Genomic DNA, 24,920 nt, shown 5'->3' with positions numbered 1-24,920 from the left:
GCCTTCAAATCTTTAAGCTCGTATAGTTGAAAGCACTTGAGCTCGCCATTAGTAGCACTTATTGTGATCCAACCAAAGAGAAAAACATTGAAATTTGGAACAAAAGAGGCCATAGGCAAATTAGGAGCACCAAAGGAAGTAGAAGAGGTCAAAGATATGTTTCTAGAGAAAAATTTCAAAAAAAAAAAATGGAAGAATTTAGAAAGAGAAAGAAGAGAGAGAGAGAGAAAAGAATTCTCAAATGCAAACTTGCTCTGATACCAACTTAGAGAGAGAAAGGATTTGGTGAGAATGACAACACTCACTTAAGTCTATTATTGATTATGATATATATAGCTATTACAAGAGGGTTTAGTTAATTACTTACAATCTGAGCTGGCATAACAAACTCTTAACAAACTTCCTAACAAATACAAGCTTAATTTAATTTTATCACTAATATCATCAAACGTGTTTGTACATGTTTACAAGAATGGAAAAGATTGTTAAAATATTGACTAAAGAAATGCAAGTTGTATTCTTATTAGGCCACTCTTCTAATCAAGCTCACCAAGAAATCCTTATAGTTTCCAAGAGCTACATCTTCAATCTTCTGGGTTAAAGGAACTTTATATTGCTTATCAAATTCTTCTATGATTTCCTTCATATCAACATTGCTCCGTGTCATTATTACTCGAGTTAAGGCTTCTTTGGTATTCTAGTCTGCATCATCTTTGAATGCATTATTTAAGACCTAAAAGAATTAAAACAATCAATCCAATACATGATTCTACAAACAAATATAAGATCATTTCTAAGATGCTGTTTGTGATGAATTAATCTTACCATACTGAAATATGCTTAGGGATTGCATAGGCACTGAAGTGTCTCCTTCAAACTCATTAGAGTGTCAAGATCCTAAGCAGATTAATGAGAATCATACTAAATTGGTAATTTAAGATGATAAGAAAAGTAAATCAAAGAAACCCTTCATGTGATTTTTCATTGTTTTTCCTACTTAATTTGTTCACTTTTTTATAAAAAGAAAAAAGAAATAAAATATGAAAATATTAAATTGTTTTCCTTTGCTACATTTCATTTTTTATATATATATATTTATAATTTGGTAGGTATGTTATACTCCTTCCCCAAAGATTTAGACTTAGTAACTAGAGCTCTCTTGGTAAAAATCTTGGCTCTTACTCACCATGGTTTTTAAATAGATGACATAATTAAGAAAAGTCTACTATATAAAAAAAACACCTAAAACTTCTCTTCTAACTAATATGGAATATCATATTACAATTTCAATTTTATTATTATATATCTACTAAGGGGTTTAGTTATCATTGTTATTCCTTCAAACAACTATGGTACCTTCCTTTTTTTTCTTTATTTAAAATTTATTTTAATTACACCACAATATGCTTGAGGACCCTTAGTAATAGCCTCATGCACCAAACGAACATCCCTTTCCCAAGGATGCATGATCCATTGCACCACAATATCCTGACCATAAAAAAATTCAAAAGAGTCATAAGATTGCAAAAAATTTAACCATTCATAACTAACATATTATCACATCCTAATATATGTGCCTTGGCAAAATATAATACAATACTCTTAGGAAAATACTAAGATACTAAATTAATGCCTCTAAAACTTCGAATTTCGGTTTCTAGAAATATACGATGAAATTTGGATCATTGAATAAAAGTACAAATATAAAGAAAGAATCATGGTATAAAAACAAATTAAATTAAGACATAAGGGGACAAAATTAAGGTATAAACAAATGAGACCAAGGTATAATGGGATAGAACCAATATACAGAGTAAGGAGACCTCGAAATGTGATACAAATGAATGAGCTTGGAATAGTACAAAATAATGAGACTTGAATTACATATGCAACACCATTTATTGGTGGTACCTTTTGAATAGGTTCCACAAAAAGTATATTTGGATATTGTACTCAAATGTGTCATCGTGTCAATTAAAAGCACTTAAAAAATAAGTCGATCTAAAAATAAGTCAATCCGATTGATCCATGAGTATAAATTGGGCATGAAACGATGATATGAAAGGGTAAGTGTTAGCAAACAATAACAAGTTTATGAAAAGAAAATTTTATTTTATTTTATTTTTCATTATTTGAAGTAAAGGTGCTATATCATATATATATATATATATATATATATATATATATATATATATATATATATATATATATATATATTTTAGAATTTTCCCATATTATATATTGCAATTTTTTTATACAAAAAAGAATTTATAGGCTATATCTAGTACCAAAATACATTAAAACTAGGTTAAAAAGATAACATTTTTCAACCATTTTCCATGTGATATCCATAATTATGACTTTCAGCTAACATTTCTATTACAAGAGGAAGAACATGAGTACCTTAAACAGCAGAAATTCTTTCGTTAAGCATGCAATATGGTGATCATCCCACCTCTCAAAAAGACGTTCATCCTCCAAGAAGAATTTAGGAGTTCTCTTTCTAAAGGATTCCAAGTGCTCCGAATGCCACTTTCCTAGGATCGATACCATGGAATCCTCATCAACTCCAAATCCTAAAAATTACAAATTAAGGTTGCTTCAAAGAAATTGGACTACATATAATTCCTGGTAAGCCTGTATAAAATAAAGCAAATAGAAAATAACAAAAGCTAAAAAAGTTGAATCTCACAATTTTAGACTATTATACCATAATTTAGAGTGTGATAGATTGTGATTTTAAGAAGTATTTTTAATATTTCTAACATTTGAAAATTTCTATCTTTCGAGTATTAAAAATGTTAGAAACACTTTCTAAAATCACTATCAAATACATTCTTAAAGTTGTTTGGTTGTAATTCTAAAAAATGTTTATAACATTTCTAATGTTTGAAAATTTTTATCATTTAAGTACTAAAACAATGAAAATCATTTCTTAAAATAATTGTTAAGCACATTCTTAGTGTCCAACTAAAATAAACAAAATTAAATGAAAAAAAAAATGATAAGAAAAATATAAGAGGCAAACCTGAGAAAGCCTTGGTGAGAGCTTCAAAGTCATTTGGAGGATCCATTTTGGTTGTTTTTCTTTTCCCGAGTCACGCAATAAGATGAAAGGCTTCTCATTCATACATGAATATGAGATGATGATTTAGTAAGCGATCCATCCAAGGGGATGGATGCAGTAGAATAAAATGTACACAAAAAATGGAATGACTTGTGGGAAGAGGAAAGGCATCTGTCCTCAAAGGACTGAATGTCAATATCATGGAGTCCTTTCACTGATTATGAGATTCCGACTATAGTGTTTGAATTTTCCTTTTAAGACTTGATTTCCTGATCAAGGCTTTGACCTAGGTTTGGGTGATTTTAGTTCATGGAATAATGATTTTGAACAATTTGAATATGTTTTGATCTAATAATAATGAATTTATAGTTGGGCTTAGGCTTGGGCTTGGGCTGAGCTCCTATATCTCTTGTGGGCCGGCATGGGAATTGAATACTAGTACTGGTACAGTGTTGGTCAAAGCTGCTTTAGAATTTTGTCGTGAAAAGATTCATGGAAACTTAGGCACTCATCACGGTGCTTAATGTTCATGTGCCTCTTCTATGGGGGTCAAATTATGATGAATGTATTGTGTGATCAAGTCCTTATGTATATAAATCATCCTACACACACACACACATACAAAAAGTTAATTAGCATTTAAAGCCCGTTTGATAGTGATTTTAAGAATTTTTTTTAATTTTTCTTAACTCTTGAATATTTTTGTCATTTCAATATTGAAAATACTAAAAACGTTTTCTAAAATAACTCTCACACGCATTCTTAGACTCCATTTGATAGTGTTTTTTAAAACAGTTTCTTTTGAAGAAAAATAAAATTTTTGATAAAATTTAAGGAACACTTTTAAAATTCATTTATGGTATTAAAAAATCATTGATAGTGTTTTTTAAAGAAACATTTGATAAATTATCTTAAAAACACTTTTATAAAAAAAAAACATTTTCAGTAAAAAAAAAAAAAAATTGAGTAAAAACACTATCAAATAAACTCTTGAACCTGTTTGATAGTACTTTTAGGCAAAGTGTTTTTATTGAAAATGTTTTCTTCTATAATATTTCTATGAAAAACTACCTTATGAGATTCTGGAAAAATGATTTTAATAATGTTTTTGACAATATGTTGCATAAGTATAAAAATATTTTAATATTAATAAATTACAAAAAAGGACATATAATTCAATTACAAAAAGTAAATATTATAATAAATCCCAAACTTTTCATTGTAAAAGAATGTATAAACATTTATATTGTTAAAAAGACTAAAAATAATCATTTTTTATAATTACAAGAAAACTTTGGAAAATATATTTTTTTAAATGGATTAATCAATAAACATCAATCATAATATAAAAAAAAATTTAATTAAAAAATGAAACAAACTATTTGATTTTATTTTATTTTTTTATTACAAAATGATGGGTGGTAGATACTTAAGATTCAAAAGTTTTCTTAAATTGTATTTGTTTAAAATTAAAAGAGTCAAATGTTAATTCTTGCCCCATTGTATTCCTATGTGGAGTGGAGAGTTGGGTTATAAAATATAGTTAAAATTATACCTTTTATGATGCTTGTGATATATGCGTAAAATCTATAGATTTTCAAGTGCCCACATAATGTCCATTATAAGCATATGCGAGTTTCTTTTCTTTTGTGAGATAGGAATGCCTAAAAGCATTAATTTCCAATATATATATTTTGCGATGTACACATGATTTACTTTATAAAACTTGCCCATCTAGAATGGAGAGTACTTTGGAGCAGAGTTCAACGATGTTGAATGATAATGATGAAAGCCTCCGACTGCGGAGTCTTCACTCGGATGGAGAGGAAATGAGTAAGAGAAAAGTGAAAGGGAAATGGAGGGTATTGGAAAAATACTTGGAGGGATTTCAAGAATATTTGTAAGCTTTTAAAGTGATTTTTTAAAAAATCACTTCCTAAGCGCTTCTCTAAAAATTGCTTCAAGTATTTTTCTAAATTTTTAAAAGTGTTTTTAATTTTTAAATATTGTCAAATACCTATTTTATTACCTTAAAAACACTTTAAATATTTTTAAGATTATAAACACTTTTAAGAAGCATTACCAAATGAGCTTTTAATTATTTTTTACATAAAAATTTAAGACATATTTGGATGTATAGTATTGTTAGACACCTTAAGAGCTATGTGAAGATAAAATGGCTAATATCAAAAAGCATCCATCCCTAAAATTCGAAACCCGTTTTATGATCCCCTCATTTTTTAAGCTCTTAAATTTATTAAAAAAATGGTAAAAATCATATATCTTCATTTCTAATATTATTGGAGATGATTATTTGTTTTTTTTATTATTCTAAAATTATAATTTTTAGAAAAAAAATTATTAGAATTATGAAAAGATTAAGAAAAAGAAATGAGAGAAGAAGTGGATCGAGAATCTAAATTAATTTATAAAAGAATTTCAATCTTTTCACATATAAGTACTTTTATCTTTTAAAAACCTATAATTCTAATGGATATATAGAAAGTTTATCCTTGAAAAATCATAATTCTAATGGATATATAGAAAGTTTGGTAGATGCAAATATAATTTCTCTTTTAACACTTCGAAACAATCCAATAAATTGGTGCTAGCCTACTAAGCCTTGAGGCCCAAAAGAGAGCGGGCTTGGACAGTGAAGGGATACTGCCCAGCCCGTGTAATTACATGGTCATACTATTTGGGTCAGCCTAGTCTTGAGATCTATGGGCCATCTTGGTTTTGGCTCACTAAGGTAGCTCTTAGGCAAGCTCAACATGCTTGATGCACTTCTCATCTTGGAATAAGCCCAGAGTTGGGATGACCCAATCTTTGACTAAAGCCCATGTAAGAGCATCTAGGCTTTAGGCAATTACATTTATGATTACTCAGTGTACTAATACATGTGGCAATTTTGACACAACCTAACATGAGTGAGAAAAGACATAAATATTAGTGGGTTCGGGTCACACATAATCAGAAATTTACTCAAATTTTGACTTTCAATTATTTAATATGTAGCTTATACTATTCCGAGATGCAAATAGAGGATTCAGTGATCAAGCAACGATTATTTCAAGGTCAAAACTGGTTCCCGATGAGTATTATTTGTGAATTAATAATACATTACATTAGCATATTATTGCAACTTTCTAATATAAGTATTGATATCATTTATTTGGTTGTAGAATGGTGGTTCATGTATGGAAACCACACTCCTACATTAAGAAGGTTGGCCATCAAGGTTTTATTGCAAATTGTGTCATCTTCAACTTGTGAGAGAAATTGGAGCACGTTTGCCTTAATTCATACAAAGCAAAGAAATCGGCTTGCTTACCCGAGGCTCCAACAATTAGTTTTTTGTTATTATAACATGAAACTAAATATCCGTGATATGGAGACAAAAAATGACAAAGTTGTGGAGAAAGATTACCTCGATTTACTTGACATTACAACTGAGGCTGGTGAATAAGAAGATAACCAATTATTTCAATGGGTTAGACTTCTTCATTTAGATGATGAAGATGGAAATTCTGACCCACGAATTGCCGCACATGTCCAAGAAACAAGTGTTGATGTTGAATGACTATTATCCGATAAAGTTCATATTGATAGTTTTAACCAAGACACGAGAGATTCATTTCTACAAGGAACTTCTCAGCTAATAGTCACTTCTCGACCTTCGTTTGACTCCATGAGTGTTGAACATAGTAGCAAAACTAGTGCTGCTAGTACTTCTGCTTCCGGTTATGATGGTTCAAGAGAAGAGGAGACTGGTGATGGTAGTGACCTTGGAAATGATGGAAAGGATGTTAGACAATAGCAACAAAGTGGACAACCATTGGCATTTACTTATGAAGATGATTTCACACTATACTCAAGATGAAGACCACGACTCTAGAAGAGTCGGTCTAAGTGTTGGAGCCATTGGAAAGCCATATAGAGGAAGACGACAAAGGATGACACCATACAACGAGGACTCATTGTTGGCCAATTTTGAGTCAATGAGTATAGAGACTCAATTCAATGACTCGTCAAATGAAGCCAACATTTATGCCCCTTATGCAATGAGTTATGGTCAGCTTCCTCCAAATCTTTTAAGTTCCATTGATGGAGAGTATGAAAGATATAACTATCCTTCTTCTACACAAATGTCGTACTACCTTCCATATGAGATGTAACAACAAGAGTTTCAAATGAGCACATGGGAAAACCCTGGATTTCCTATCCATGGACAAGTTGTGGGTAGAACTCAAGAAATTTATGCATGACATGTTCGTACCTACAATCAATACTATCGAAACTCCATGTCCTAGTATGAATATTGTTTTTAACAAGATGGACTCCCTTCATCTAACAATATGATAAAACCACATCGATCTTCATTTTGGTATTAAGGACTATTATAATGTTATATGTATTATGTTTATGTATAGATTGTTTTCATTTAATAAAATCAAATATTTCTTAACTCAATTCTAGCCTGCTAGGTGTGCAATTCTAAAATTCATATTTTATATTCTTAAAATCCAAGTATTGAATCTATCAATATATCTCTATTTACCGATATTTTTTTTACCATATTTATTTCAATTACACTTACAAAATAATTTTAACATGTGTATTCTTGCTTATTTTGTCATTCTTTGAAGTTTTCCAAGCATTCCCATCAATTTTGAATAATTTTCGTCTCACCAATATTTATGTAAAAATATCCACCGATATTTCTGATATATCTGTAAAATCCAAATACCGATATATCCATGTTTACTGATATTTCAAACAATGGGTCTTACTCAACAATGGAAAAACGTATATCACTCCTATATATGGAACAAAGAAACTTACCATATACGAAAGTAGCCCACTAATATTTTATAAGAGAATATTTTATCTCATGACAATGATTGACGGACAATCTATACTTGTGAATGTAGCATTAAATCAATACCAATACTAATAATTGAGAAAGGATTTAGAAAAGAAATATGGATTGTACTACTGCGTACGGAAGGAACACTTTTACTTTAAGTCATTTCATCAAATGAAAATTAATCTTAATCAATAAGATTTATAATGATCTTGTGGGAAGCGCGTGAACAAAATTACTTCTCAATGTAATCTAGTTACTTTTCAATTAGATTTAATTATCTTCTTGATTGATCTAATTTAAAGGAAAAAAATTACTTCTTTCAACTCAAATTTTCATTTAGATATATTTTTTTTTCTAGTACTAAAATCTCAAAAGAAGTAATATATATAACAATGATGCTTGTTCACTAAAGAAGTGTGACGTTTGGAATTTATTCAAATATGACTTCTAAGTGGGTCTAGAAAAAGAATAAAGTTACAAAATTATAAAATTGAAAAAGAAGGAACAAAAAGTTTATGCACCCAGGTTGTCAGAACAAAGACTTGTAAAATTAACCATAAACATTGCTTTAGATGTTCTTTTATGGGTCCTTAAAGAGTTTTTTTTTTTTCAAGCTAAATTAAATATTCCCTTCCTACCCAATGAAGGGAAAAGGAAAATGGAATTATCTTGTCCTCATTGCATTCACCTTTTCTTTTTTATAAAGTTGGTGATATAAAAAGTTATTTGATGGTTATAAATACTAGATCTTGAAATAGCTTGTGAAATGAGTCTAATATACTTGGAAAGAATCCTCTAGAAGCCCTTTCTTAATTATATGTATAGGTTTTTCATAAAAAATTAATTACAACATCGTTAAAGTGCCTATTCTCATATCTTATTCCGCAAAATTTTGTTATAGTTTAACCATTACTACTTTTCTAGAGAATCTCACATCAACACTAAAAGGTGTTTGATTATTAACATTATAAAATCTTTTATATTTGTAATTGAAGTGTTTTACATATCCAAGTGAATATGTTACGGAACCTGTAAGCTAATGAAAGGTAGAGTACCTCTGCAAATAAGGCTCAATCAATGTTAGCAGCCAGCCAATGTGGGGCATTGGACTTTTGTTTGTCCTATGTCAAAAATCCTTAGTAAATTGTTAATGCCCATATTTATGTTTCAATTGCTGATGCCTAATCTCGCTTTGAAACCAAATGATGCGAGACCATATACACTCCCTAAAGCCTAAGCTAATAGGAGGTAAAGGCAGCTCCACATAACAGGTCCAACCAACATTAATCAGTTGATGTTGGAAATAGACTAATGAGGTTCTAATGCAATGAAAAAAGCAAATAAGCTTAAAGAAATAACCATTCTAGTAAGTAGTAACACCTAACATATTTCTTTCTTCTCATAGTTTTTAAGATCCAAGTGAAACTACTGAATTGCTCCTCTGATAGTGTAAAATTTCTCTTTATAAAACAAAGAGTATATATACCATATACTCCTTAAAGATCCACTTGAAGAATTGGTAGAGAGTAGCATTGCATTATAGATTAATATTTGAGCTTCCAGTATTTCCCATGAAAAAAGATGAGGGAAAAGGTGTTGACACAAATGCTTCTTTCCTAAAGGTGACCCAATAGCATCTTTTCTATATAAAGTTGAGTCTGTTTCTAGCTTTCCCAAAGCAAAAACATGATAATGGCTTCACTTAGACTGCCTGATTCAATTCCTTCTCCAGCCCAAGATAGTGAGAGACTTAGTCTAGCTTTACAAGGTCTTTCTTCTTTTTCTTTTCTTCTGCCTTCATTTATCTGTTCAGTTTTTTTATGCATATAGACCAGCATAATGTAATGATTGTATGAAGTTCAAATCCTCTTGGTTACTTTTTTCTTGGTTCTGTGTATATGGGTAGGGAGAGGAGTGGATGAAAAAGTGATAGTATGGATATTGGGACACAGGAATGCAATCCAAAGGAAGCGGATCAAAGACACTTATCAACAGCTTTATAAAGAGTCCATCATCCATCGTCTTCAATCTAAACTTTCTGGTGTGCTCAAGGTACTTTGTGTTCATACCTTAGCCCCAATTTTATGGAGGATGTTTGATTTTGGTTATATACATGAGCTATATGAATGGCAATTAATGGTTCTAATTACATGTCTAATCAATAGTTTGAATGGAGCTGGTCAGATAATATGGTAGATTTATGACTATCATTCTAATAGAATGAAATGCTCTTAAAAATAGATTAGTTTTCTTTCCCTCTGACAAATCTTATTGTCCCTTGGATCTCTAGATTGGTACAACTTATCAATAATTATGGACCTATAAATGGTTCAAATTTTTACATAGTTCTTAGTCATGTACGAATTGATGAATGAGTTATTCATAACTATATAATAAATGTTTGATAATAGACAGCAATGATCTTGTGGATGAATGAAGCCCCCGAAAGGGATGCGATATTGGCAAACAATGCCTTGAAAAGGAAGAGGAAGAAAATAAATCAGTTGCAGGTATTGGTAGAGATAGCATGTGCATCATCCCCGGACCATCTAATGGCAGTGAGGCGGGCTTACTGCTCTTTATACGAATGCTCTCTGGAAGAAGACATCACATCCAACATCTCAACTTCTCTCCAAAAGGTGATATATCATGTTAGACTATTAATTAATTTGAGTCAATAATATTATATCAAACTAATTTAAGTTACAGCTTTGGCAGTATCATTTCACCATGATTACTTATCATTAATATTGGGCTTACCATTTCAAATTCAGGACTTTTCATCAACAGAAAAGCATGTCAAAATAAGCTTAATCCTAATACATAGGAGGTATGCATATGATACAAGGATCATTATGTGTGCTATTTATGTGATTTCCCACGTATGAAAAAGTTCCCAATGCTATATATATAAATTGAAATTCTCTTAATGGTATAAATGTGTTTTAAAGCTCCAATAACTTATTAAACCCATAGCAAACAATATGTATATGGGAGCATGTTACGGACTAATATCAAAGGTGACTCTTAATCCTGGTGTGTGACTTTGTTTGTCTGATTCTATAAGGGATGTCCATTTATTTGGCTTCACAAACTCGTGCAAATGACATAACAAGGACATTGTGTTTGCCAAGGTGGTAGGGTGATTATAATACCACACATCTAACATAGGAAAATTTTTTAGACATTATATATATAGTAGACTCCTCTTAGTGTAGACACGTTTTAAAACCATGTGTATTCATTAAGTAAAAAGCAGATACTATTTATATGGGAGGAAATGGGTTGGTATAATTTATATATACCATTGTTATAATCTTCTAGCATTATACGTTTTCACTCCCTAGATTGACTTGTATTGTGGGTGATGCACAGCTTCTAGTGGGTCTAGTGAGCTCATACAGGCATGATAGAGAATTGGTGGACTTTAATCTTGCAAAATCTGAGGCAACTAAGCTACATGAAGCCATTGAAAAGAACCAATTAGATCATGATGATGTTGTGTGGATATTGACAACAAGGAATTTCTTTCAACTTAGAGCAACTTTTGTGTGCTACAAGCAAAGCTACGAAGTTGCTATTGATCAGGTTTGACTTCTAGACAATCAATAGGTAGATTAATTCCTTTCTTTTCCTTTTTTTTTTTTAATACTAAAAATTAACTTTTATAAATTTTTGACAGGCCATTAATAGCAGTGGAAATGGTGATTTGGGCTCTATATTGCGAGGAGTAATTTTGTGCATTGTTTCCCTAGAGAAACATTTTGCTGAGGTGATGGAATAATAGTTAAGGGAAGAGAAGAAAAACTTTGGACCTTAGAACTTTAGATCTTACCTTTGATGTTGTATTGGTTCCTGAAAAAAATAGAAATCCAAGTTGTTAGTCTTGTTCCAAACTATTGTTAGGCTAAAACAATTTCTCTTCTCTTCCCTTTTTTTGTCTCAGCAAACCAAACACAGCAAGATTAATGTGGTTTTGCCATTTGTGAGTTTAATTCAGGTGTGCACATAAGCAACTTCTAAACATTTGTTGAAGTTGCTTTAATGCATGCCATTGGATGTTCAAGAAGGTCTAAAACTATTCCAATGGAAGACTTTCTTCTTCCATGAAAGTTCGTATTTCTTTTATTAAAGCTTAATATGTAAGCTTCTCATGAGCATTATCTTTCTCTATTGCATGATCCATCATCAGGTCATTAGAGCCTCCACTGTTGGGTACTGGACTAAAGATGAAGATTCATTGACAAGAGCAATTGTGACTCGGGCTGAAATTGATATGACGAAGATCAAAGGAGAGTACTTCAAAATGAACAACACCAGTCTCGATGATGTAGTTAGACGTGATGCATCAGGGGTTAACAAAAGCTTCTTGATGGCCTTAATTGGAGCAAAAATTTGATTCTCTCGACCAAGTGTCTGCTGTTGTTCTAGATCACGGAAAACTGGCATTATTCGGGATATATTTCCCTAATTCCCCATTGTAGCCCGCAAAAGTTGAATTATAAGAACCTTCTGAATGTTTATCTTAAAAGTTCGACCGTAAACCCAAGTTATATATGGTCTTAATCAGCTAATCAAACTAATTAAGCAGCCATTTCCAACCTTCGAAGCCTTTTGGACCATGAAATAGAATAATTAATTTACTCTTTTGATGTTGATTTTAGTCAATCCATATTTGTCATTCATTTTTCCTTATGAGAGGGTTCGATCCTTGATATCCTCCACTTCAATTCATTCTTTTTTAATTAAAGCTCTTTTGGTCTCATCAACTTGAATGATCTCTTTGCCCTTACAAATTGTCTAAAAATCTAAAACTCATTCAAAAGTCAAGCCCTTCACATGGCAGGTGGTAAATAGAAGGTTAATACAAAAGAATTGCAATAGAAGAGGAGACTTTACAAGAACCACAACTCAGAGTGATGCGTTACGCATAAGAAGAGAAGGGAATTAATGGATCATCTATGTCTACATTGCTTGATGCGGTATTGACATTATGGCATTGAATGTTGAAACTTATAGGGATTGATTGAGTTCCAACTAGAAGTGTGGTGGAGATGCTAACTACTTTTGATCAATTCTTTGGAAGCTTTCCTAGATGTATAAAGTTATTTGGTGCATTGCTAGTACTATCTTATTATGGACTAAAAAGAAATATAATTAGAAAAGTTTTTATGATAGACTAAGCACCTTTAAGTCATTGTGGAATTTATTCTATTTTTCTTCATCCTCTTGGTCTACAACTTGTGTGATATTTGAGCGAACTCCTATGTGCATACCATGAATCATGTTGGAACACTAGTACTAACCCTCTTGAAATATGTTGGAGAGGAACTAGCCATTGAGTAAGAGACTTTAGCTTTATTGGAAGGCTAAACAATAGCAAAAGTTGATGATCTCTCTAATATTCTAGTAGAGGAAGATTTGAGGATAGTAATATCTTTAATAAAGAAGAAAAAAGAGTTCTATGAAAGTTATATGAGAGGTCTTCCTAAGTCTTTGATATTACCTTAGAGATGTGATGCTTCTTTTATCGGATTCTTTACTTAGTTAATCAAGTGGCCTAATCATTGATAGAGAGGTAAACAAAATATTTGATCTCTTTTTTAAGAATATTCTACTTCTAGGAGGAATTGATGGTTGTAATATATTTCTTGCTTTTAATAAAGTGTTACAAGATTATTACAATGGGGAAGACATTTTCATGGTTCTTTATCTAATTAATAATTAAATGCTTTTGTTTTTTATAAAAGAAATCTTCCAACCACCAAAATATAACATCTAGAGGTCTATATTCTTAATCTTTCAATAAGTGAAATTCATTTTCATTTTATGATCTTGAACCCTATATCTATTTATATGATAGAAAGATTTTATTTATAGTTAAATGAATCATGGCCAAAAATATAATGTAGTTATACGGAGCAGCTTTACGATTTCATCTTTTAATGTTGTGTTGGATATCTTGATTATTGGTATGTGTATGTAATAGAATGTGACAACAAATTTTATTGAATTTTGGTGAACCAAAGTCCTTAATTTCTTTTAAAATATTTTTAAAAAATCAATGTTATCACCTTGTATTATAACAAGTGGCTTTAACCTTTATAAAAAATATTCCATGGTCAATACTATGGTTTTGATTCTTAATTAACTTCAAGTGGGACTGTCCACACTTGCCCTCAACATACATATTAAGTTCACAAAAACCAAAGATTACACCAAATTTTAAGAAATGTATGTTGTATAGAATGTAACAATATTGATTTTTTAGAAATTGAAAATTAATTTTAGCCAAATACTAAAATAAAATTTCATCCAAACCAAGGGTCTTCACCCTGTACTATCACAAGACTCCTTAATTAGAATCAAAGGTATTCCAAGCAAAGGCACCTTGGACTGTCTAATCTTGCTTCAATGACATTAATCCAAAATCATAAAATTTTTATTTTCATTTTGTATACAAAAAGATTTAACGTAGTTTAATTCCCATATTTTATTTTCCTTCAACCAATCAATTCAATTTATTGATATTTTCATGAAGTTGCTAGAAATTTATTTTACGTTGTGGAATATAGTTCGTATTCAATTTATTCTCCAATACAAGACCATGTTAATGATAAATTGTTGATTTGATTTTGGTACCATATAGATAAAGTCTTACCACATGAAAATTGTTTTTTTCTTTTAAATAATGAAAATTATCTTTAGGTGTTGTATTACTTTAATTAAATTACTTATTTATTTTTAAAATTTATTTTAGAGTTTTTATAATTCAATTACGACTACAATCCTTTCTTATTTTTTTCTTCTCCCCTTAGTTTTTAGTATTTTCTTTGAAAATGATTGTCCAATTATATTTCCTAGGACATATTGCTTGCTAGTGGAATTATAGGGTAAACATTGGTCAAGTATTCATAACTAAACTATTTTTTTAAAAAAAATTATCATTAAAGCACTATGGAGCAATTGTAGAAAGACCTAATTAATCCTAATGAGGTTCCGTGGTCCTTCCGAGCGTTCATATTCACTTTTTCAAGTTAGAAGACCTAAGCTTTCTTTTCTTGGGTTAGAAGAAAGAGCATTAATCCTAATGTCTATATTTATTCCATTATTAACTCGTTTGCTTGGGAACTAAGTAACTCTATACCCTACATATAGCTTTAGTAATGATAAAAAGAAAAAGGAATAAAGTGCATGTGAAAGTAGCTATAATACCTTTCAAACGGCAACGAATTTTATTTTACTTTATTTTTAAAAATCATAAATTTGAAAGTGTGTAAATTAAATAACAGCTTCATGCACCTAGATTTATGATACCCGTTTTGATTTACATAACATTCTTTGGGACCCTTAAAGATTTTCTAAGCCAAAGGAAAGGTGGAAACAATCTTCCCATACATTATTACACTCCCATAAATCCCATCACCTTTTACTTTTCCAAAAAGTTTACCCTTCGAAAATGTTAATCTATCTTGGATCTATTTGATTGGAAGACTTAAATCATGTAAAAATATCCTTGAAACAAACAACTTAGAATAAGAACTAAAATGTAACATCAACCTACCTCAAACCCCTAGGTTGCTTGAAAGATTTCTATGATTCCATCACACTATACACGTCTATTTTAAGAATCATGATTTAGTTCACCCATTTTTGAGCTTAAGAGTGGTATTATTGCACCCCAATAATTCCTCCCTCACCATGATGCTCACATGACCTTTAATTGTGATACCACTTGTCAAATCAAGTTTTGACCACTTTATTTGAAAATCATTTAGCATTTGGCAATAGTAGACCAAATCTTTTTTTGCATTCAACATCATACCCTATGACTTGTTCTAAGAGCCATCATTTGAATAACTTATCTCCGAACTTAATTATATTTGCATACAAATGCTCTTGATTCAGACATTACATTTGTTTCTACTACTCTATTTTGCATACAATTACTCTCTAGAATTGTGCAAAATATTGGTCTCCCTAGCTTGGATTTTTTTTTTCAAAAATCTATAAGAAAAGAAAAGATAATTTTTTTTCTTTTGTAATTTTATAAAACTAATATAATTGAAACTATAAACAATTTCCCCTTTCCACATCATTATCTGCATAATAAATTCACTTCTCATGCATCTTCAAAAGCAATTTGATTTGGAAACTTAAGTTGCAACTATTTCAAAGCTATGCATTCTTTTTTTCTTCTTTTTTTCAATCCCCCAAACGATATTTTTCTCCCTTTTAAAGGGAAGCAATATACTTTTATCATGCTCTGTCACAGGTGTATACTATGTTGATTTGTCCAATTCTCTTTCAACTTCAATTGGATTTCACAAATCCCAAATGGGGTTAGGCCTAGTCATTATATTAAGTGAAAACATATACAATAAAGCTATAAAGTGAAAGTTGGTCCATTTGGAAGTCAATTCAAGTCTCACCAACCTCATATTGCAGTAGAGATTTTCCAACCAAGCTTGATCTGATCGGATTTGAATGATTCTTCCTTAACCTACATGTCAACTGTAAGACTAATCCTTCTAGATTTTATATACTTTATAATTATCACCACATCAATCACATAGTGAATTTATTAAGCATGAAATGAAATTAATAAAGTAAGAAATTGCTTTGATACACTGACCTTCAAAAGTCTCTCAAATGGGCCCTTCTTTCTTTGTGAAGGCTCATTCAAGTTGTTTGATGAATGCCAACTTTTGACATTACTTTCTTTGTAAAGTAATTATTTTATTTCTGATGAATAGAAAAATTTATAAATTGTAACTTTTGACATTAGAAATTTTGGGCATTTGTATGTTAATGGGCAAATTAATTTATTTGACTTAGCAAAAAAAAAAAAAAATGACGAAAAAATAGATGGAATACATTTTTCCTCCATTTATATTGTCGTCCAACAAGCATTAATTTCAAATAATATTTTTCTCAAATTATCATCATATTTGTAATTTTTATATTTTTTTATACATTTTTCTTCCATCCTTTCGTTTTGGATATGCAAACCTTCAAATTGTTTCCATGATGTCAGCAATGGCATCTCATACAAATCATATAATGCTCTTGTAAAATAAAAGGTAATCGTAAGATATGAATCTCATATGGGGAATCCTCTTTTAAGGATTTCATTTGATGAGTTGTTTACATTGCGATGAAGATTACTTGTTGGTTTCCCATCAGAAGTGAAAAGGAAAAAACAAAAAAGAAATAGAAAAAGAATAAGAATAAAGAAGGGAGAGAAAGGGAGAGGAAAGAAGGGGTTGACACAATGGATCTTTCTCAAAAAGAAGAACAAATAAGTAAATGAATAACACAAGCTTTTCTCTATAAAGAGTGGTTCTCATTTTGGTAAAGAAAAATATGAAAAATGGCCACACTTAGACTGCCTGATGTAGTCCCTTCTCCAACCCAAGACAGTGAGAGACTTAGAGTAGCTTTACAAGGTTTCTATCCCTCTTCTTTTTCTTCTTTCTTTCATTTCTCTTCATCTTCTTCCTTAGGTTTTTTCATTTTTCATCAACAGTGTTAGAAGGTATATAGTTCAGAATGATATATATATATATATATAGCAAACTACTTTATTATTATGATTATTATTTATTTATATGCTTGTTTGTACGTAGGGTGGGGAGTGGATCAGGAAGTGATAATATGGATATTGGGACACAGAAAAGCAGTTCAAAGGAAGAAGATCAAAGAGACTTATCAACAGCTTTTTAAAGAATCCATCATTCATTGTCTTCAATCTGCACTCTCTGGTGTACTTGGGGTACTTTGTTTTCATATACTTCTCTGTTTTAATTTTATGAACAAAAAAATTTTAACCTTCAACCATCGCTAGCTGTTAGGAATTAAGTTAGGTGAAATTAGATGAAAAACGATATCAAGCATAGGTAATCAATTAAATGGGGACACATCTAGGTAGACTCCAGATACATGATGATCATTCTCATATATAAAAAATAGAATTAAGGATACATTGATTAATGAAAACTAATAATAGGAGAAATTCAATCAAAACACTGCAAGTTCTTTAATGAAATATATATTTCATTCATACATAATAATAAGAGTACAATCTGGCCTTTATAGGCTTTTGGATACTATTGAATCTAACTATTAGAATTAAGGATACAAATATTTTCCTAACAACCAGAAAATAAAGAGATATTTACAACTGAATATATAAATTTTCTAAATATTCCTACACTCTTTAAGCTGGATTGTAGAAATTGTACATCCCCAGCTTATCTTTCAATTTTTCAAATAGTGGCCTACTTAGGCCTTTTGTCAACACATCAGCAACCTACTTGGTTGTAGGAATATAAGTTATGCAAACAACTCCTTTATCAATCTTTTTCTTGAAGAGGTGACAATCAACTTCAACATGCTGAGTTCTATCATGATGAACTAGACTATGTGAAATATTTATGGTTGCTTTATTGTCACAGTAAACTTCCATTGACTCCTTGACCATAACTTTTAACTCTTTAAGTATCATTTTTAGCCACAAAATTTTACATATTGCATGTGCGATTGCTCTTAGTTCTACTTTGGTACTACTCCTAGCAACCACAATTTGCTTTTTACTTCTCCATGTTACAAGGTTTCCCCAAGTCAATGAATAATAACCTAAAGTAGACCTCCAATCATCCATTAAACCTACCTAGTCTGCATTAGTATAGACTTCAATTAATGCTTCTTGCAAACGTTCCTTTTATCTATCTCAAGATTTTGTGAATTGCTTCCATATGCTCACCTAATGGTGCATGCATGAACTGGCTAACATAACTTATTGTAAAGGCAATATCCGACCTAGTATGGGATAAATAAATGAGTTTTCCCACCAATCTATGGTATCTTCCTTTATTCACGGGTCCTTGAGTTGATTTGCTACTCAACTTGGTACTTGGATCCATTGGTGTATTAGTCGGTTTGCAACCAATCATACTTGTTTTCTTTAAGAGATCTAAAACATACTTCCTTTGAGATATTGAGATATTGAGATTCCCTCAAGGCTCCTTGCAACTTCCATTTCGAGAAAATAATGTAAGCTTCCTAGATCCTTCATCTTGAACTCCAAAGCTAGCTTTTTCTTTAATTGTTCTCTTTCTCCCTTGTCATTACTAGTTAAGATGATATCATCCACATAAACTGTGAGAATAGTTACCTTCTCATTTTTATGCTTATAAAATAATATATGGTCTGAGTTAGCTTGAGTGTATCCTTGATAATGTAGAGACTTTGAAAAACGATTGAACCATGCATGAGGAGATTGTTTCAAGCCATAGAGTGACTTTCTGAGTTTGCAAACTTTTCCAACTTTGCTTTCCTTGTCAAATCTAAGCGAAAGGTTTATATAAACTTCTTCCTCCAATTCGCCATTAAGGAATGTGTTTTTCACATTCATCTATTGGGGAGTCCAGTCTAGATTTGTTGTAAGTGAGAAAAGAACTCTAACAATGTTTAATTTGACAACAGGAGCAAATATTTTATAATAATCAATCCCATAGGTCTAAGTATACCCCTTCGCTACAAGCCTTGCTTTGTATCGTTCAATTAATCTATCAACTTTGTATTTGATGGTGAATACCCATTTAGATTCCATTGGTATTTTCTCTTTAGGATTTTGAACTATGTCCCATGTTGTATTTATTCTAGGGCTTCCATTTCCTCCATGATAGCCTGTTTCCAAGTTGGATTCTTCAATGGCTCTTCCACATTCTTTCGAATATCTTCATCTAAAAGATTAGTGCAAAGTGCCTAAACTAAGGAAGATAAGTGTTCATATGCCACAAAGTTCAAAATTAGGTGAGGCATACATGATCTAGTTCTCTCCAAATTTCCTTCCAAAAAATTCATTTTGTTAAAAAATTTTCCACTTGAATTCTCCCCCTGAATTTTTTCTAAAAAAAATGAGTGTCTTAAAAAAAATGTTACATTTAGAGATATGAAATATTTTCATTTCTCACCGGAATAACACCTATATCCTTTTTGAGTGGGTGAATATCCAAGGAAATACACTAGTGTTCTTAGGATCCAATTTTGAATAGGATGGATCATGATTGTGGACAAACGCTAAACACCCAAAAATTTTGAGATCAAGACTTGAGAACATGCAAGACTTTGGATAGAACTCTTGAAGATAGTTTAATGGAGTTTTGTAATTTAAAACACAACTCGACATGCAATTTATTAAATAACATGCAATAAGAATGACATCCCCCTAAAGATATTTTGGAACATCACATTGAAACAATAACGACCTAGCAACTTCTAACAAATGACAATTTTTTCTTTCTAAAATCCCATTTTGTTGTGAAGTGTTGATATAAGAACTTTGATGAATTATGTCATGTTTGATAAGAAACTCATTCAGTATAGAATTAAAGTATTTTGTATTATTATCAATATGAAAAACCTTGATGTCTTTGTTGTATTGAGTTTTTACCAAACTATGGAAGTTTTTAAAGACTTTTTTATTTTTATTTTTTTTGTTTCAAATTTATCTTTCAAAAGATAAACCCAACACAATCGAGTATGGTCATCAATAAATGTAATAAACCAACATTTGTTAGTAAGACTCTCAGAACGAGGGGGACCCCCAAATATTGTTATGAATCAATGCAAAAGGTTTTGAAGCACGATATAAATGAGAAAAATAGGAAACATGCTTGTATTTTGCTAATTGGCAAACTTCGAATTGAAACGAGTCATTATTTTTAAACAATAATGGAAAAAGATGTATTAAATACAAGAAACTTGGATGTCCTAGGCCACGATGGAAAAACATTATTTGAACTTCACAAGAGAGAAAGAGAGATTGCACACCGCATTATGAGCTTGACCATTCACCAAAAAATTCTTCTCAAAGTGGTATAATCCGTTAAACTCCTTAGCATTGCCAACCGTCCTTCCCAAGATTCGGTCATCAAAAACAACACAATTGGTAGGAGAAAATTTTATCAAACAATTCAACTCTTTAGTAATTTTACTAATAGAAATTAAATTGTAAGACAAAATTGACACATGAAGAACTTCCTTAAGTGAGATCATAGGACTTGCAAATTTGACTCTCTGATTCCTGGAGCATGGAGTATAAGATGAGAATAATTTCTCACAACCCATCATGTGATCTGTAGCCCCAGAGTTTATGATCCATAGTTCACTTTTCCTAGTCAAACCACTGAAAGTAGTCAGGGGGAAACCTTTTTACACCATTAGTAAGGTACTAGATATCTGATTTCCATATATTATTTTGTTGAGATACTCCATTTGTTCTTTGGTGAGAGTGACATCAAGTGCATGTGTCTTTTGACGTTTCTAGCTCTTGACTTATATGGAGACCTTTTGTGTCACATCGTCCTCTTGCACTCCTTGGTACCTAATCAACTTGTTTACCATGGATTTCTCAGCAATTATCTCTAGTATGATGTGGTTTTTGACAATGATCACACCACAACTATCCATTCTTTTGGGTGTTTGATCGACAAACAACAAGAGTAGAATTTTCCATGATATGAGCTGATGAATTTCCTAGTATAACACATTTGCGAGTTTCTTCATGTTGAACTGTTGCAAAGGCTTCTTCAATGGACGGAAATGGTTTCATTCCAGCAAGTCTCACTTCAGTCCATCGAGATTCTTGTTAAGACTACCAAGGAAATTGTAGACTCAGTCTTTCTTTTTCATCTTCCAATACATCACCACATTTTTAGGGTCACGCCACTAGCAATTGTTGAAGAAATCTAATTCCTGTCACAATTTGGTCAAGGAATTGAAATATTAAGTCACGTCTATCTCACCCTATTGTAGGTCACAGGCTTTGTTTCGTAGCTCAAGCATTTGAGACGAATATTCAGGGTCTAAGTATGCCAAATTTATAGCATCCTAGATTCCTTTGGTGGTCGGATAAAATAGGTATGTGTCTCCAATCCTGTCTTCCATTGAGTGTATTAACCAAGCTATAACCATTGAGTTTTGAGCATCCCAATTGGAGAATAAGGGACCGTCACTCTTTGGCTGGGACATGGTACCATCAAGGTAGCCAATCTTTCCTTTACCACAAATTACTATTTGAACGGATCACAACCATTAAAGAAAAAAATTTCTGTTCAATTTATGTGTCATGATTTGCAAGGTCAGATTGTCAGAAAGGCAGTGGGAATAATTTTAGAGGTTGGCTAAGAGTCATCGTCATTGCTTGCTCCTGTCATCGATTGTTTTCCTTAACTAATTGTTAGCTTCAAAGGCTCTCATACCATGAAAATTAACAATAAGAGAAATACAAGCTAAAACACTACAAGTTGTTTAATGAAATATATATTTCATTCATACATAATAATAAGAGTACAATCGGGCCTTTATAAGCTAATTAGTCCCACTATTTTTGGTACAATTGAAACTAACTCCTAGAAATAAGCATACGGATATTTTCCTAACAACTAGATAATAAAGAGATATTTACAGCTAAATATATATATCTTCTAAATATTCCTAATTTTTAGACAAAAAAAAAAATGTTCTGCAAGGATACTAAACAAGGCTGTTTAAGATGAAGATTTTGATGTTTTATGTATCATATTGTGAAGCACATGCTAATTTGTTGATGACAGTTGATATATATTATCATAGATATAAAGGGCATTGGGCTAGTTAGCTTCGCAGAAATTGAGTTCTCTCTCTCTCTCTCTGAAAGTGGCAGTCCTTTATTCCTGTCAAAAATTGAAGGAAGGAATGGTGTTCTATACAGCCTGACCTTAAATCCCATACCATTTTGCATCTTTCTATGCCTTCATTATTTTTCTTTAAAGGCAGATTAGGGTTCAATCCCTAGTTGAGTATAGGAGAGTGTTTCTGGTAAAAGATTGTCCCCTTCATGCATAACTACATTGGCATCATCTAATGATGATTATGAGCCTAAAATATTTAATTCGCAGAAGCTAGTCTTCCCCATGTGAAACCCCATGCATATGGACCATAATAGGTATTAAATGTTTCATAATAGAAAGCAATGTCCTATTGGATGGAAGAACCGCCTGAAAGGGATGCCAAGTTGGTAGAGAAGACCTTGAAGAAGGGGAAGGCGGGCATCACTCAACTGCAAGTCATTGTCGAGATAGCATGCGCATCATCTCCTAACCATCTAATGGCAGTAAGGCAGGCCTACTGCTCTTTATTTGATTGTTCCCTTGAAGAAGCCATCACATCCAAAGTTTCATCGTCTCTCCAAAAGGTGGTACACTCTCTTAGATATACAAGTCAAAATATATATGGATTTGTGATATCATTGTCATTTCTTTATTTTGTCCTATTAATAATTAAGAAAATATGTTTCAGTTTTAGGGTTTAAACTTATGCTTTATGCACACCATTTGCATTTCTATGAATGACTTGTAATGTGGGTCATGCACAGCTTCTACTGGGCTTGGTGAGCTCCTACAGGTATGATAGAGAATTGGTGGATTTGAATGTTGCAAAATCTGAGGCTGCTAAGCTACATGAAGCCATTGAAAAGAAGCAATTGGATCGTGATGAAGTTATGTGGATACTCAGCACCAGGAATTTCTTCCAGCTCAGAGCAACTTTTAAGCATTATAAACAAAACTACCAAGTTCCTATCTACCAGGTTCAGTTTTTATATATGGTTAGTTAACAAATCTATTCTAGCCATTTTCTTTTACTGAAAGTTGACACATATATACCTTCTTGACAGGCTATTATGAGCTCAGGGAGTGATGATTTGGGATCTCTATTGCGGGTGGTAATTTTATGCATTGATGCTCCCGAGAAACACTCTGCCGAGGTGATGGAAATATATAAATAAAGAAAATAAATTTTTTTAAGCTTACCCTGACTTGGTATTACACAACTTATGCTTAGTGTTTCTTATGGTCTCAAATTGTGTGTCATGATGATTAAAAAAATTTCTCACCATCCAAATAGAGTGATAGGATGCTTTTTGGAGTAATCTTAAGGACGATTGGCGGTAAACTTGCTTGAAGTTATTAAACAGGAGCATGATTTTGAAACTTATAAAAAGGTTCTGGTTGGTACAGAACTTCATCTTCTGAATGAAAGTCATTTTTCTTAAACTGCTTCCATCAAAAGATTTTCTTCGTATTTGTCAGAGATAATATTAAACTATAAGCTTCTCATGAAATTTCTTTTTCCTTTGTTTGAACCATCACCAGGTTATAAGAGCTTCCCTCAGTGGTCATCGGACAGATGTTCATTCATTAGCAAGAGCCATTTTGGCTCGAGTGGAAATTGACATGATGAAGATCAAAGAAGAGTATTTCAACATGAACAAGGTAAGTCTTGATGATGCAGTGGTACGCAAAACATCAGGGGGCTACAAGGACTTCTTGATGACCTTAATTGGAGCAAGAATTTGATTCTCACCGCACAATCTTGGCCTATTATAGTTGACTATACATTGCAAACTAGCTCTTTTTGGAAGTAATTAATTCATAATTTATTCTGGTAAATAAGAGTGTTAGCTTGATATTCATTATTTTACTCCTTTTCTGGCCTATTCAGATTTAGGGGCATGAATCCATTTCCCTCGTATCCTAATTACTGGTTTCAGTTAGACATAGAAAATAAGTTTTATTATAGCCCAAAGTTTACCAAGTTTTGTTTTTTATAATTCTTTTAATAAGTTAAAAAACCTATCCAAAACTTCAACCACAACAGGGATGCATGATTTACCTGGACAACCACACACAGGGATGAAGTTTCTCAGACACTTTGTGTATGTAAAAAGTATGTGGTTAGAGATCATAAAGCTATAATCCACTACTTGGAAAATTGGTACACAAATTTACCTAGTGGAAATTACTCTAAGACTTATGTCCTAGAACCTATACGGCCAAATCTCATGTCTAGGACTTAATTTTTGGAAAACCCAAACCCAAATGTTTGAGTGTTGAATAAGTGTGCTTGAGTGCTTCTACTGCTTAAGTGCCCCTTGTC

General features: G+C 31.7%; 3 protein-coding genes across 3 annotated transcripts; 2 read left to right on the top strand and 1 right to left on the bottom strand.

Moving 5' to 3' along the window:
* Positions 1–523: 523 nt before the first annotated feature.
* Positions 524–3,138, bottom strand: LOC117928239 (annexin D4-like). The gene is made up of 4 exons (XM_034848155.1): positions 3,029–3,138; positions 2,404–2,576; positions 1,396–1,488; positions 524–640 (listed from the first exon to the last, which is right to left on the bottom strand). The coding sequence occupies exons 1-4, from the start codon at positions 3,072–3,074 to the stop codon at positions 524–526; spliced, it is 429 nt and encodes a 142-aa protein (XP_034704046.1). The 5' UTR covers positions 3,075–3,138.
* A 6,491-nt stretch (positions 3,139–9,629) lies between these two features.
* LOC117929386 (annexin D3-like) lies at positions 9,630–12,336 on the top strand. The gene is made up of 6 exons (XM_034849690.1): positions 9,630–9,705; positions 9,844–9,989; positions 10,349–10,576; positions 11,313–11,525; positions 11,620–11,709; positions 12,130–12,336. The coding sequence occupies exons 1-6, from the start codon at positions 9,630–9,632 to the stop codon at positions 12,334–12,336; spliced, it is 960 nt and encodes a 319-aa protein (XP_034705581.1).
* A 4,974-nt stretch (positions 12,337–17,310) lies between these two features.
* On the top strand, positions 17,311–24,341 carry LOC117929317 (annexin D3-like). Its single transcript, XM_034849599.1, has 6 exons — positions 17,311–17,386; positions 17,567–17,712; positions 22,951–23,178; positions 23,359–23,571; positions 23,659–23,748; positions 24,137–24,341. Exons 1-6 carry the CDS (start codon positions 17,311–17,313, stop codon positions 24,338–24,340), a joined length of 957 nt encoding a protein of 318 aa, XP_034705490.1. The 3' UTR covers position 24,341.
* The last annotated feature ends 579 nt before the right edge of the window (positions 24,342–24,920 follow it).

Source organism: Vitis riparia, chromosome 13 (genome assembly GCF_004353265.1).
Source record: "Vitis riparia cultivar Riparia Gloire de Montpellier isolate 1030 chromosome 13, EGFV_Vit.rip_1.0, whole genome shotgun sequence".
NCBI lineage: Eukaryota > Viridiplantae > Streptophyta > Magnoliopsida > Vitales > Vitaceae > Vitis > Vitis riparia.
Note: the sequence above shows the minus strand (reverse complement) of the source record. Positions and strands in the feature narration are given on the sequence as shown.

Coding starts and splice junctions, on each gene's coding strand:
- LOC117929386 (XM_034849690.1), top strand. CDS start 9,630: ATGGCTTCACTTAGACTGCCTGATTCAATTCCTTCTCCAGCCCAAGAT. Junction 9,706..9,843: donor ACTTAGTCTAGCTTTACAAG/GTCTTTCTTCTT, acceptor GTATATGGGTAG/GGAGAGGAGTGGATGAAAAA. Junction 10,577..11,312: donor TCTCAACTTCTCTCCAAAAG/GTGATATATCAT, acceptor GGTGATGCACAG/CTTCTAGTGGGTCTAGTGAG.
- LOC117928239 (XM_034848155.1), bottom strand. CDS start 3,074: ATGGATCCTCCAAATGACTTTGAAGCTCTCACCAAGGCTTTCTCAG. Junction 1,489..2,403: donor AAGAATTTCTGCTGTTTAAG/GTACTCATGTTC, acceptor TTTTATGGTCAG/GATATTGTGGTGCAATGGAT. Junction 641..1,395: donor GTCCTCAAGCATATTGTGGT/GTAATTAAAATA, acceptor GTTGATATGAAG/GAAATCATAGAAGAATTTGA.
- LOC117929317 (XM_034849599.1), top strand. CDS start 17,311: ATGGCCACACTTAGACTGCCTGATGTAGTCCCTTCTCCAACCCAAGAC. Junction 17,387..17,566: donor ACTTAGAGTAGCTTTACAAG/GTTTCTATCCCT, acceptor GTTTGTACGTAG/GGTGGGGAGTGGATCAGGAA. Junction 23,749..24,136: donor CCGAGAAACACTCTGCCGAG/GTGATGGAAATA, acceptor AACCATCACCAG/GTTATAAGAGCTTCCCTCAG.